We start from the raw sequence: 14,962 nt of genomic DNA, 5'->3' as shown, positions 1-14,962 counted from the left end.
CTCTTTTACAACGAGGCTCTGTTTCATGCTCTAGAAAGAAAAGAAGGTTCCTTTTCAACGAACACTTGTTTGTTTTTTTAAGCTCTACACGCAACGCAGGGCTTGAACTCATGACCCCGACATCAAGAGTCACATGCTCTACCACCTGAACCAAGCCAGGTGCCCTGAGCCCTGCTACTTTCAACAGCAATGGAGCCCTGGCTCCTTCCCCTCTTCTGTAGGAGAGATGTTCCAAGGCCAGGACAAGAAGTTGTATACTTCTTGAAAATGCCTCGTCTGCTGAATTCCGTGCTTCTCTGGTCCTTCTGTCCGCCTGCCTTGTTTTCTTGGCTTCTCCTCCTCCTCTCTTCTCAGAGGGTTTACATCCAGTCCTTAGCCCTGTGCACATTCCTCTCTGTTGCTTATGCCCTCAGCCAGCCTCCCCCAGTCCATCATTTCAATCCCTCGAGCAGAATTTCTACACTGGGCGTTCCTTGGAGTTAGTCCCAGATTTCTACCTGCTCCATTTGCGTGTTCCACTCTGGCCTCAAAGCCAACGTTCATATGCCCTCTCTTCCCTGTTAAGTTGCCTTTCTTCTAACCTACCCTGTTCCCATCAGCCAGAGCTCGTTTTCTCTGGGCTCCTAGATTACAGCTTTTGAAATCACCCTATCTCCCCCCTTTCCCTATATTCTATCACCAAATTCTGTCATTTCTTCCTCTGTAAAGCTTCTGGGAGTCCCTCCTGCAACATTCCTGTGGCCCTCACTCTGTCTCGTGCCCTAATCACTTCAGGCTTCGTGTCCTTTCCAGACTGACCCCTCTGTCCTTCATTATAATTGCCTTCCAATCATTGCCAGATCAATGTTCCAGAACACGGTGGTTTTCTAAGTGTCTTACTCCACCATGTAGCTTGAAATGCCTTCCGTAATCAGGTCTGTTGGCATCGCATTTCCCATTTCAGACCTCTCCGCGTACCTGGCCCTGCTGATCACCAGCACCTTGCACAGTGCAGGCAGACAGAAGGTACTCATTATACTTTTTTGTCTAGGTTATCGAAGGATTCTCTTTTGTACTACCTGGCAGAAGTCAGCCACAATGGGAGTCGTCCAAAGGTTCTACAGAAAAGGAAGGCCAATTTAAAAGTGAACCAGGAGTGAGGAGTCCCAAACTCTTGACGTGCTACCTCAGAATCACCTGTACTAGTATAAAATGCAGATTCCTCGAGCCCTCTCCCACAATTCCTACTTAGGTTTGGCCAAGGGCCTAGGAGTCGACACTTTGACAGCAATTCTCCATGGGATCCTGCTGCAAATCGGGTTTTACAAAACTCAGATCCACTCTCAATAATAGAGTCAACTGAGCTTTGACAAGAGAGCAAAGGCAATATAATGGGGCAAAGAGAGCCTCTTCAACAAATGGGGCCGGAACAAGATGTCCACGTGCAAAGAAGTGAATTGTGACACAGTACTTACACCATTTACAACACCAACCTCACGATGGATCACAAACCTAAGTGCAGAGTGCAAACTTCTAAAACTCTTAGGAAATGACGCCAGGGGAAACCTAGATGGGCTGGGGTGTGGCGATGACTTTGTAGATACAACACCAAAGACATGATCTATATAAAAGAAATAATCAATCAGCTGCACTTCACTAAAAATAAGAATTTCTGGGGCGCCGGGGTGGATCAGTTGCTAAAACGTCTGACTTCGACTCAGGGCACGATCTCACAGTTCATAAGTTTGACCCCTGTGTCGAGCTCTGTGCTGACAGCTCGGAGCCTGGAGCCTGCTTCAAATTCTGGGTCCGCCTCTCTCTCTCTCTGCCCCTCCCCCGGTCTCACTCTTTCTCTCTCACAAAAATAAATAAGCAGTAAAAAAAAAATTTCTGCCCTGCAAAAATCAAGAGCAAGAGAATAAGAAAACAAGCCACAGACTCAGAGGAAATATTTGCAAAAGATGTGTCTATCTCATAAAGGATGGTTCTCTAAGATATAGAAAGAATTCAGGGTGCCTAGCTAGCTCAGTCAGTAGAGCATGCGACTCTTGATCTTGGGGTCACCGTGCCGGGTGTAGAGATTACTTAAAAACCAAAAATTTTTTTTAAAAACTTAAAAAAATATATACAAATAATTCTTTTTTTGAGAGAGAGAGAGAGTGCAAGCAGAGGAGAGGGGCAGACGGAGAGAGAGAACAGATCTTAAGCAGGCTCCACATTCATGGAGACGGATGTGGGGCTTGATTCCACGACCCTGGGACTGTGACCTGGGCCAAAATCAAGAGTTGGACGCTCAAGCGACTGAGCCACCCAGGCGCACCAAGAATTCTTGAAACAATAAGAAAACAACCCTATTAAAAAAGTGAGCTAAAGACTTTCAAGGGTACCTCACCGAAGATTAACAGATGGCAAAGAAGCCTAGGAAAAGATGTCCCACGTCGTACGTCATCAGGGAAAGGCAAATTAAAGCAACAAGATGTCACGACACACCTATTAGAATGGCCAAAACTCAAAGCCCTGGCACGACTGAATGCTGGGGAGGGTGTGGAGCCCCAGGACCTCTCAGCCATCGCTGGTGGGAATGCAAAATGGTAGAGCCCCTCTGGAGCACACTCTGGTGGTTTCTTACCAAACTAACCCTACCCTTACCATAGGATCAGCAGTCGTGCTTGGTATTTACCTAAAGGAGCTGAAAATTTATGTCCATGTGAAACACGGCACACACGTTTACAGCAGCTTTACTCATAACTGCCAGAATTCGGAACCAACGAAGACCTCCTTCAGCAGGCGAGTGGAGAAATAAATTGTGCTGTGTCCACACAATGGGATATTATTCAACAGGCAAAACAAAAGAGGTATCAAGCCATGAAAAGACATGGAGGAAACTTAAATGTGCATTAACAAGTGAAAGCAGCCAATCTGAAAAGGCTACATGCTGTATGATTCCAACTCTGTGACATTCTGGAAAAGGCAAAATGAGGGAGACAGTCAAAAGATCAGAGGCTGCGGGGGTTGTGGAGGGAAAGATGAATCAACAGGCAGAGGACGGGATTTCTAGGATAATGACAATATTCTGTATGACAATATAACGATAGATACACGTCATTATACATTTGTCGGAATCTGCGGAATATACAACACCAAAAGTGAGCCTGAAGGTAAAGTATGGACTTTGAGTGATTAGGATGTATCAGTGCAGGTTCATCAGCTGTAACAAACATACCACTCTTGTGGGGGGGGGCATAGATGATGGAAGAGGTTATGAATTGTGAGAGCAGAGGGTATTTAGAAAATCTCTTGGGGCTTCCCCTTAACTTGGTTGTAAATCTAAAACTTCTTTACAAGAAACAAGTCTTTAAAAAAAAACCCCAAGGGGCACCTGGATGGCTCAGTTGGTTAAACGTCTGGCTTCGGATCAGGTCATGATCTCACAGTTCGTGGGTTCCAGCCCCGCATCAGACTCTGTGCTGACAGCTAGCTCAGATCTTGGATCCTGCTTCAGATTCTGTATCTCCCTCTCTCTGACCCTCCCCTGCTCATGCTGTCTCTCTCTGTCTCTCAAAAATAAATAAAAACCATAAAAATTTTTAAGAAAAAAAAAACAAAAAAACAAACCCCAAAACTCAGATCTAATGTGCTTTATTCCTTCAAACGCTGTGCAAAGAAATAGTTACATACATGAAATGCTCTTGCCCCTTCAGAGACAGTACATTAAGTTCTTCGCATAGTCATAGGCGTCTGTAGTTTATGAATGAACACAGTCATAGAAACTCAGTTCGCACCACAGCTAGCTGTTAGCTCAGACAGGCCTGGAATGTTTTCTGCCCACACCCAGAAACAGAAACCGAAGAAACTTAAGACACTTTTGTTATATAACTGAAAAAAACAAAACAAAACAAAAAAAACTATGCAGAAAATGAAATGTTTTTTTCCATCTAATGAAAGGAACTTCTCTAACGGTTAATCTTTGAGATTCTTTTCTCACTTCTGTACCCTAAGTGTTTCATGTATCCTCATGGACCCCAGATAGGAAATGAAAAAAAAATTGTTGTTATTTAGAGAAAAGAACAAAAGGGGAAATACTGGCTTTTGAATAGACTTTGGGAGCCTACTTGTGAAATATTAGGTAAGAGCCCAAGTTAGAGAAGGCATTCAGGTGCTTCCTGTTAAAATTCACACACGGAAACCCTCTGCGGACTCACACTACGCACATAAGGAGGAAAGGGACAAATATGAAGACTATTTCCCCAATTCTGAAGATGATTAATGTGGTAAGAAATTCCCTAAAATTCATTGGCAGAGCTAGTCTGTAGCAATTAAGGTCAGGCTCTGTGCAATGCCAGACTAGCACTGCAGGACCGAAGTCACAGCCCTGGGGTCAAACTGGCACCTAAACCAATTCCAAGCACTTGATAGTGAAAGAGCCATGCATCCACCTTTCTTTTGTGGGTTCGGTTAGAGAAGATCTCTCTAGGAAAGGGCGGGGGAGGAGGAGGTAAGAACTAGCTGCTGGCTCTTCCAAGTGGCAGAAGAAGCCAGCAGTGTGTACTGGCTACACCGGCAAGGGAGTGGGGATGTGGAATCTATACCGGCACTGTCGCACAGAATTTTCTGGGATCACGGAAATGTTTGCTATCTGCGCTGTCCAAGGCACGAGCCACTAGCCACGTATGAAATGTACGAGTAAGACTGAGCAACTGAAGCTTTCATTTGACAGAACTTCAATTACTTTGATTTATTAGGTAAATGGTCAGAGGTGAGTTGTGGCTTCTGTATTAGATAGCACAGGTCATGTGTCCGAGAGAAAGAGTCCACTCAGATGACCAATGGTGGGAATATGCATCACAACAAGTAGATCCCCGATGCCTGCCCGCTCAGGTACCGGTCAACCACTGCTCTCTTCAGATGGGTGTCTTGAGCCACCTCCAAGGGTTTTTTTTTTTCACTTTTAATTTTTTTAATTTTTAATATTTTATTGTCAAATTGATTTCCATACAACACCCAGTGCTCTTCCCCACAAGTGCCCTCCTCCATCATCACCACTTCTTTTTCCCCTTCCCCCTTTCCCCTCAACCCTCAGTTCATTTTCAGCATTCAATAGTCTCTCAAGTTTTGTGTCCCTCTCTCTCCCCAACTCTGTTTCCCTCTTCCCCTCCCCCTGGTCCTCCATTAGGTTTCTCCTGTTCTCCTGTTAGACCTATGAGTGCGAACATATGGTTTCTGTCTTTCTCTGCCTGACTTATTTCGCTTAGCATGACACCCTCGAGGTCCATCCACTTTCCTACAAATGGCCAGATTTCATTCTTTCTCATTGCCATGTAGTACTGCATTGTGTAGATAAACCACATCTTCTTGATTCACTCATCAGGTGATGGACATTTAGGCTCTTTTCATGGTTTGGCTATTGTTGACAGTGCTGCTATGAACATTGGGGTACATGTGCTCCTATGCATCAGCATTTCTGTATCCCTTGGATAAATCCCTAGCAGTGCTATTGCTGGGTCATAGGGAAGTTCTACTTATAGTTTTTTGAAGAACCTCCATACTGTTTTCCAGAGCGGCTGCACCAGTTTACATTCCCACCAACAGTGTAGGAGGGTGCCTGTTTCTCCACACCCTCGCCAGCATCTATAGTCTCTTGATTTGTTCATTTTAGCTACTCTGACTGGCGTGAGGTGGTATCTCAGTGTTCTAGATTGTACTCTGCACAGAGGCGTCAGCTGAGGGCTGAAAGGCAGCCCAAGCACAACCTGCTGTCAGCTTTGGCAAGATGCTGCTGCATCTGCCCAGAGGAATAAAGATGCTTTTTCAAAATTGGTGGGTCCAATGTTTTGTAATTTATTCACCCAGAGCGGGCACTGGTTTTGCAATTTGCAAGAAGACTTGTTTTGTGCTAGTACATGCACTCTTGGTCTTATAAGAACTCCTAGGACGGGGCGCCTGAGGGGGCTCAGTCGGTTAAGTGTCTGACTCTTCGTTTCGTCTCAGGTCACCATCTCAGTTTCAGGAGTTCAAGCCCCATGTCTGGCTGTGCACTGGCAGTGAGGAGCCCACTTGGGATTCTTCTCTATCTGTCTCTCTCTGCCCCTCCCCAGCTCACTCTCGGTCTCTCTCAAAATAAATAAATAAACAAACTTAAAAAAACCCAACTCGTAGGACTAGGTCTCCATTAACCTCCAGCACCACCGTGACTCCTATATCCGAGTTACTTTCCTGGACAGTCGGCCGGGGGCTGAGATGCAGTTTTAAGACTTTTCCTTCCTTCCTCCTCCGCACCTTCTATAGACATAGACTCTTTAAAGGTTGCTCCTAATAAGGCAAGAGGAGTTAACAGCATAATAAACACAGGGATGCTACCAACTTCTAAGCCTGTGATAACAGCTTTCCCCTCCACAGATTTCACTGCAACATTGTCAGAGCCAGGCTTTTTTTTTTTTTTTTTTTTTGGCATGGAGCCTAATGTAGGGCTTGAACTCACAACCCTGAGATCAAGACCCGAAGCTGAGACCAAGAGTCGGATGCTTAACCGACTGAGCCACCCAGCAGCCCTGCAGGCCATTCCTTGTAAGGCTTAGTTCTCTGGGCCCCTCACTGGCAATTCTTTGGGGGACTCCGATCTACTCAGTGCTTCTCTCTTTTGACTCCTGAACTATAATGCTCCTGAGTTGGTTACTCGTCCTAAGTCTTCCTGCCAATCCCAAATGTTCTCCAAGCTTCCTGGGGTCTGACCACGCATTTGAAACTTATTTGTGGGGCACCTGCTGTGTGTCAGGCAGTGAGGGTAACAAGACAAAGCTGCTGTTCCCAAAGGAGATAAGTAAACAGGAAGTGACAACACACTGGGCTGAGTTCTATGTCACAGGAAAACGCGCGGTGCCGTGGGACATGATGACCGGGGGACATGACGACTGGGCACGTATCTAGACTTCAGAGGTCAGGGGAGGCTTTCTGCAAAGGAAGCGGTGTGTGAGCGGAGATTAGGGGCCTGGGCTGGGAGGGGATGCAGAGTGAGGAACTGAAAGGAGCGGCTCAGGCCGCCAGGATGCAGGAGGGGGAGGTGCGCAGGGGAGAGGAGGCTGAGGCCAGACTGGCGAGGGGCGTGGGCCTTATCGCAAAGCCACCGGGACGCCGCTGCCGGGCTTGAATAGAAGGAGGAGCAGGTACCACAAGTGGGCAGGCGGAAGTACAAGGCCTCAGACGAGAACTGTGGATCTCGGAGGAAAGCCCCCGCCCAGACTGAAGCACACCGTGCTGTCTGGCCTCACATGCAGTGCCTCTCGATTCTATCGGCGTGCCCTGTGAGCTGGCAAGGGTGGGGAGGGTGGACGGGAGTGCCAAGATGCCAATCCCCAGGGCCCCCCGGAGGGTGCTGGCCAAACAGTCCCGTGCTTTCTGCCTGGCGCTCCACACCCCCTTGTGTCAGACGCAGTCTGAATGAACGACAGAAAGAGGGACAGGGCCATGTGGAGAGGATACAGCCAATGCAAGATCTCCAGTGTCCCCGGCCTGGCATCACAGTGACTAAACATGCCCCTTCCCTAACACTCTTCCCCAGAGCCCTGTCTCCGAGAGCCCCCTGACCATCTGTGCAGCCCACCCCCTTCATCAAAGCCCCCCAGCCTTGCCCTGCCGCCACCCCACCCAAGCTCCACGCTAGCTTCTAAAAAGAGTTTATGCCTCCGCTAGCCTTCATCAGACATTGTTATTTTTATACATGTGATTGCACTGGGTGAGGTCTCCCCGTCTATGTTTTAAACTTTATGAGCAAAGAGCCATGTTTCTTATCTCTGCTGCCTGTTCAGTGCTGTAACCACAACGTGTGCCAAATAAAGTTTTATTGGACTGAACTGGTTTTTTAAAAATTTTTTAAGTTGTTTGTTTTTTGAGAGACTGAGACAGAGCATGAGCAGGGGAGGCAGAGAGAGAGAGGGGTGGGGGACACAGAATTGGAACCAGGCTCCAGGCTCTGGGCTGTTAGCACAGATCTCGAAGTGGGGGTCAAACTCATGAAGTGAAAAATCATGACCTGAGCCGAAGTCAGACACTTAACCGACTGAACCGCCCAGGTGCCCCTGGACTGAACTGTTTAGCCCGGTCCTTCTTGCCTTGTTCTGTTGTTAGTAATTCCAGGCTCCAAAGAAAAGGAAATGCTTAAAGTTGAATTCAGAAATTTAAAAAATTTTGTAGATGTGCTCACAAACTTCAGATATAAGTTATTTTGTGGGGAGCTAACCTACTTTTGTTTAATAGTTGTTTTGGGGGCACCTAGGTGGCTCAGTCAGTTGAGTGGCCAACTCTTGATTTCCACTCAGGGCTGTAGGATCAAGCCTGTGTCTGGCCGCACACTGAGCACTGAGTGTGGAGCCTGCTTAAGATTCTCTTCTCTCACCCTCTGCCCTTCCCTCCCCACTCATGCTCTCTCTCTAAAGACAAAAACAAACGAAACTAATGGTTTTCTTCTTGTTTTCTTTGTTTTTTTTTATTGACATATAGTTGGCATACAATGTTACATTAGGTTCAGGTGTTGAGCCAACCTATTTTTTATACCCATGCATGATATAATTGTCCTTTTTAAAGGTAGACACCAATCATTGACACACTGCTGGTAGGAATGTAAAATGGTACAGCCACTCTAGAAGATAGTTTGGCAGATTTGTATAACACCAAATATGTAATTACCAGATTACCCAGCAATTGCACTCTTGGGCATTTATCTAGAGACATGAAAAGGTGTGTTCAGGTGCACCTGGGCGGCTCAGTTGGCTAAGCATCTGACTTCGGCTCAGGTCATGATCTCACGGTTCGTGGGTTCGAGCCCCACATCTGGCTCTGTGCTAACAGCTAGCCAGAGCCTGGAGCCTGTCTTCAGATTCTGTGTCTCCCTCTCTCTCTGACCCTCCACTGCTCACGCTGTCTCTCTCTTTTTCTCTCAAAAAAATAAATAAAATCATTTTTTAAAAATTTAAAAAAAAATAAAAGAAAAGGTATATTCACATAAAAACCTGAGCAGGAGTGTTCAAAACAGCTTTATGCATAACTGCAAAATATTAGAAACAACGGAGATAGTCTTCAAAGAATAAATGTTTAAACAAACTAGTACCTCCACACCATGAAATAAAAAAAATGAACTACTGATATTATTGATACACAAAACAATTTGGAGGGACCTCAAGGGTATTATGCAGAGTTTTAAAAAAAGTCACCCTCAAAGAGTCATAAGCTCTAAGAGTCTATTCTAGTAACATTCTTTTTTTAAAAATGTTTATTTATTTTGAGAGAGAAAAGAGCAAGCGGGGGAGGGGCAGAGAGCGAGGGAAAGAGAATCTCAAGCAGGCTCCGTGCTGTCAGTGCAGAGCCCGACATGGGGCTTGATGTCACAAACCATGAGATCATGACCTGAGCTGAAATCAAGAGTTGGACACCCAACCGAATGAGCCACCCGGGTGCCCCTATTCCAGTAACATTCTTGAAATGACAAAATTATAGAGATAGAGAACAGATGAGTAGTTGCCAGAGGTTAGAGACTTGTGGGAGAGTAAGGCAGGGGTAGGGGGTGCAGAAAGGAGGGGGCTATGGCTATAAAATGGCAACTCAGGGAATCCTTATGGTAAAGAAACTATTCTATATTTACATGTGTGATAAAATTGCATAGAGCTGCGCATGCACACACACACACACACACACACACACACACAGGCGCGTGTGACACAGATGAAATTTGAATTAGGTGGGTGGATGATACCCACAGCAACGTTCTGGTTTTCATGCTGCATTCTAGTTATACTGTTACCTTTGGGAGAAATGGTAAATGGTACACTGGGATCGCCCTGTACATGTTTTACAACATCTCTTGGATCTATAATTACTTTTTAAAGATATTTTTAGAAAGTAGATACCAAAAGCAGATGAATTTTCTACTGAAGCATACTGCCCCCGCTCTTGGGTTTGTAAAAAGAATAGGGATAAAGAAGATGTGGTATATACACAATGGACTATTACCCAGCCATAAAATAGCATGAGGTCTTGCCATGTGCGACAACATGATGGACCCAGGGAGACTATGCTAAGTGAAGTAACTCAGACAAAGACAAATACCGTACGATTTTACTTCTCAGTGGAATCTAAAGAACCAAATGAACAAACAGACTCTTAAATACAGAGAACACACTGGTGGCTGCCAGATGGGAGGTGAGTGGAGGCTGGGTGATATGGGGGATTAATAGGCACAAGCTTCCAGTTATAAAATAAGTAAGTCATGGGACACCTGGGTGGCTCAGTCGGTTAAGCATCTGACTTCAGCTCAGGTCATGATCTCACAGTTTGTGGGTTCGAGCCCTGCCTCAGGCTCTGTGCTGACACCTAGCTCTGAGCCTGGAGCCTGTCTTCGGATTCTGCGTCTTCCTCTCTCTCTGATCCTCCCCTGCTCACGCTCTCTCTCTCAAAAATAAATAAAAACATTTAAAAATAAATAAGTAAATAAAATAAGTATGTCAGGGAGCGGAAAAGTATGGCATAGGCAATGCAGTCCGTAATCTCGCAGTCACGCTGCATGGTGACTACACTTCACGTGGCGAGCACTGCATACCGTGCAGGATGGCTGCATCGCTAGGTTGTACACCCAAAGCTAACAGAACACGGCATGCTAATTCTACTTCAATTAAAAATGATGATAGATTGAGCCAAAAAAACAGGTCACTCTTTTTTCAGTTTTGGTGGTTTTGTTTTCGATGTTTATTTATTTATTTTGAGAGAGACAGAGAGAGTATAAATGAGGGAGGGTCAGAGAGAGAAAGACAGAGAGAGAGAGAGGGGGAGAATCCAAAGCAGACTCTGCGCTGTCAGCTGTGGGGCTCAAACTCACGAACCCGTGAGACCATGATGTGGGCTGAGATCAAGAGTCTGACGCTCAATGTACTGAGCCCACCCCTACCCCCAGCCCCCTGTTTCCGGTTTTAGCTAGGTGAAAGCCCAATGCTCCCCAAACAAAAGCAATCTGCCCCTCCCCCACAAGTCCCCGCACTCACCAGTAGTAGAGAGTATAGTTGGTGTCGGGACTTGTTTTCCTTCCAGGAAGCCAAGTGCACGTCATGTAGCTCAGGTTGTGCCAAACGCATTGGAGCTCAGTCACAGCCGACTCAGGATCCCCTGCAACAAGCAGCCAACGGTTTAGGCTCCTTCTTTCCCAGGGAGGCGGGCCGGCCAATCCCTCTGGGGCCCAGGGGATGGGGAGAGTGTTTTCCCAGCAAGCCAAACCCTGATCCTCAGCCATGTGACCCACAAGGCAACCCAGGTTGGAGGAAACCCAAATCTAACTCGTTCACCACTTTCTCTCTCACCCCCTAGATACCAAAGGAATGGCTTTACTATCCCTGGAGGACGCTAACTTTGGGTCCCTAACTGGAGAGACAGGCTAAGGTCACACAGTAGGTCAATCGTAATTCCTGCATGAATGTGAAAATATAAACAACCCATGGACACCTACCTGTCTTTAAAGGAAACAAGTCTATTGAGTTAAAATTCACCTTCCTGTCTTTTGACCCATATTAACATCTTGTTTTAAAGGCTAAACAGGGGCGCCTATGTGGCTCAGTCAGTTGAGCTTCTGACTTCGGCTCAGGTCATGATCTCCCAGTTTGTGGGTTCGAGCCCCTAGTCACGCTCTGTGCTGATGGCTCGGAGCCTGGAGCCTGCTTCAGATTCTGTGTCTCCCTCTCTCTCGGACCCTCCCCTGCTCACGCTATGTCTCTCAAAAATAAATAAAAAAAACATTAAAAAAAACAGGACTTCAGATGCTTTTGATCAGTGCAAGGCAGGAGGAAAGGATGGTCTGGAGACCCGGCCATGCTAAGGTAGAGTGGTGGGAGAGGGGGCCCTCCAAACAAAGGGCAACATGATAGTAATAGACTGTCCGTACACAGAATGGGCTTTTTGCCAGGCCCTATTCCACGCACCTCATGTACACTGACTTATGTAATCCTTTCCACAGTCCTGAGAGGCAGGTACTTCCATCGTACCCATTTCACAGAAGGGGACAGCGAAGGGGGGATGGGCTCGGTGACCTGCCGAAGGTCACACAACCAGTGGTTGGCAGAGCTGAGACTTCAGCTTGGACGTCTGCACTCTGGCGGCCCCGGTCCTCATGGGCATATACTCCTCCCTCCACACCAGCAGAGAGCCAGAAAAAACCGGGTGATGGGCGGGAAGGGAACCGGAGGCCGATGACCAACCCGACTACCCGACAGCTGCTCCCAGCGCTGGTCTTGAACTGGAGCAGCGCCCATGGGCCATCTTCCCTTTCTAACACCTTTCCCCAAATATATCCCGTGTATTAGGCTAGTCTTTCTAAAGAGGAAGATGGCATTTTGGTTTTTTAAGGCACTCGACTTTAATATCAAGGCCTACAGTAACTCAGTTCCCTTCTGCCTCATGAAATGGGTCAGGATCATAATACGTGCCTTGCTCGCATCACAAGACGAGCTGGGGTACCTGGGGGGCTCAGTCGGTTAAGCGCCCAACTCTTGATTTCAGCTCAGGTCATGATCTCACGGTTTGTGAGACTGAGCCCTGCTTCAGTCTCCACACTGTGCATGGAGCCTGCTTAAGATTCTCTCTCTCCCTCTCCCTCTGGTCCTCTCCTACTTGCATGCTCACTCCCCCTCTCAAAAAAAAATGCAAAAAACCCCCAAACTTATGAGGCTTAATTTAGGGGAGGGGTATAAATGTATGTATGTCACATTCCAAATTATTTATTTTTGAGAGGGGTGGGAGGGGCAGAGAGAGGTGGGGAGAGAGGATCTGAAGCGAGCTCTGAGCTGAGAGCAGGGAGCCCGACACGGGGCTTGAACCCACGAACCATGAGATCATGACCTGAACCGCAGTTGGACGCTCAACCGACAGCAATCCAGGTGCCCCTACATTCCAATTCACTAAGTGCCATGTAACTCTTAGTCATTGTTCCTCAAGTTGTGAGCACTTCAAAGGAAGGGGCATCCTCGCATTTATCACTGTGTTGTCAGCACCTAGTAAAGGTACCTGGAACTTATCAGACTCAGCACATATTTGAAAATGCAATGAATTAATGAACGCTGAATATGAGCATAGGGATAATTCGGATTCATGCTGTAAATTCCACCAAACGGCGCTCGCAGCTGTTACCTTCAGGGGGCGGGGTGCACTTTTCCACCAAAATGCTAGGATTGTCACTTTCATTGGTGCTACACTGGGATCCCACTTGCAGACAAATCCTCTCGTTCAGGGGCACTTCTTTCGAACGGTGGGTTTCAGGAGCAATTTTCTAAGGTTAGAAAGTTTAAGAAAAGGCATCACTGTAGCAAACAGCCAGAAATACAGTTAGGTAATAAAACATCAGCATGTTCGAATATGTTTGGGGGGGAAATAAGAAGGAAAGTTATCAGATGGCATAGATCAGTGACTGTCAACCTAGGGTGATTATGCTCCCCCCGCCCCCTGCAAGAAGACATCTGATAACGTCTAAGAACATTTTTGGTTGTCACAACTTAGGAGGGGGCTGCCACTGGTGTCTAGTAGGCAGCAACCAAGGATGCTGCTAAATATGGTACAAGGCAGAGGACAGCCTTCCCTCCCCCTACGACAAAGAACTACCCCAAACTCAATGTCAGCAGTGCCATGGTTGAGAAACTCAGTAAGATAAAAGACAATTTCTTACAGTTTAAACATACAAACATCATGGCATTTACCTACACACCTACCATGCTAACACATGAACTGTCTAAAGGCAACTTAATTTTTAAAAAATTTTTTTACATCTATTTATTTTTGAGAGACAGAGAGAGAGAGCAAGCGAGCATGAGTGGGGGCGGGGCAGAGAGAGAAGGAGAAACAGACTGTGAAGCAGGCTCCAGGCTCCGAGCTGTCAGCATAGAGCCTGACGCAGGGCTCGAACTCCCAAACTGTGAGATCATGATCTGAGCCGAAGTTGGATGCTTCACAGGCTGAGCTGCCCAGGTGCCCCGAAAAGCAACTTCATAGGACACACAATAAGATTATCAGTATTCCATTCCTATCCAGACGCAGTATCACCGTCAAGATCAAGGTTAAAAACTGCTTTAAGAATCCAGTGATCATGGTTACCTCTGAGGACAGGAAGTAAAGGAGGGCCTAAGGACCACAGAGCAACCTTTCATTAACCATCTTTCTGCACTGCTTGAGCGCTGTGACTACGACACACATGCACAGAAATGTGAAGGGTTGTTCAGTGCACTGACTATACTTACTACCACACTCTCATTCTGCAGAGTAGATGGGCTTGGTGGAACTACACAAAGCCAGCTCGCGGACAGCGCAGAGATGTACATCACAAATCTGGTCCTTATGATTCAGAATGGTGAGATTAGACGGCTCTGTAGGAAATCAACATTTCCCAAACTGACAGAGTTAGAGTACTTCTGAAGCTGCTTTTAATCAGAGCTCCAAGGAGTTTCCTGTTTTGCAATCGTTTCTGACTCAAGCGGGAGATTGCATTTCCTTTTCTATACGTGCTCCCGGCTCTGAAGTGAAAACTTCTGAAGTGAAGTTGTCACAACCGCCTCAGTCTGCCACCCTAAGGAGTGACTCTGCCATTTCACGGGCCGGCCACCCGCTGAGTGTAAGGACAACTGTGAGGTCATCCCGAAAACCAAGATGTCAGCGTGCCATCTGAGAGACAGCTGATAAATCAACAATTAATGAATCATAGCAAAGACACGGGAACAATCATGTTAGAGATACTGAAGGGCTCTCTGGAAAGGGACTTCCCTAGTCAGCCCTGAAGAAACAAAGAAAAAGAAAGGTGTGTGAGCAAACTTCTGGCAGGCAGAAAGTTGGGGGGAGATCTAGCTGCACGGACACGGAGTATTTCTGCTCCCCCATCAAAGCTCTGCCTTTCTGCAGTGACCTCCAGCTCCTCTTAGCCAAATGCATTTTCACAACTCCTTTCTGATCCTTCACGAGAAACCGACTCACC

General features: G+C 46.6%; 1 protein-coding gene across 1 annotated transcript in view; it reads right to left on the bottom strand.

The window, feature by feature from the left end:
* Positions 1-14,962, bottom strand: part of IL13RA1 (interleukin 13 receptor subunit alpha 1) — a 57,028-nt gene that overhangs the window by 36,737 nt on the left and 5,329 nt on the right. Inside the window, exons 4-5 of the mRNA XM_029929689.1 lie at positions 13,135-13,273; positions 11,004-11,124 (exon numbers count right to left, since the gene is read on the bottom strand). Of these exons, the coding sequence (XP_029785549.1) occupies positions 11,004-11,124; positions 13,135-13,273 (260 nt within the window). The remainder of the gene's footprint in view (positions 1-11,003; positions 11,125-13,134; positions 13,274-14,962) is intronic.

Source organism: Suricata suricatta, chromosome X (genome assembly GCF_006229205.1).
Source record: "Suricata suricatta isolate VVHF042 chromosome X, meerkat_22Aug2017_6uvM2_HiC, whole genome shotgun sequence".
Lineage (NCBI taxonomy): Eukaryota > Metazoa > Chordata > Mammalia > Carnivora > Herpestidae > Suricata > Suricata suricatta.
This window is presented reverse-complemented; position numbering and strand designations above follow the sequence as displayed.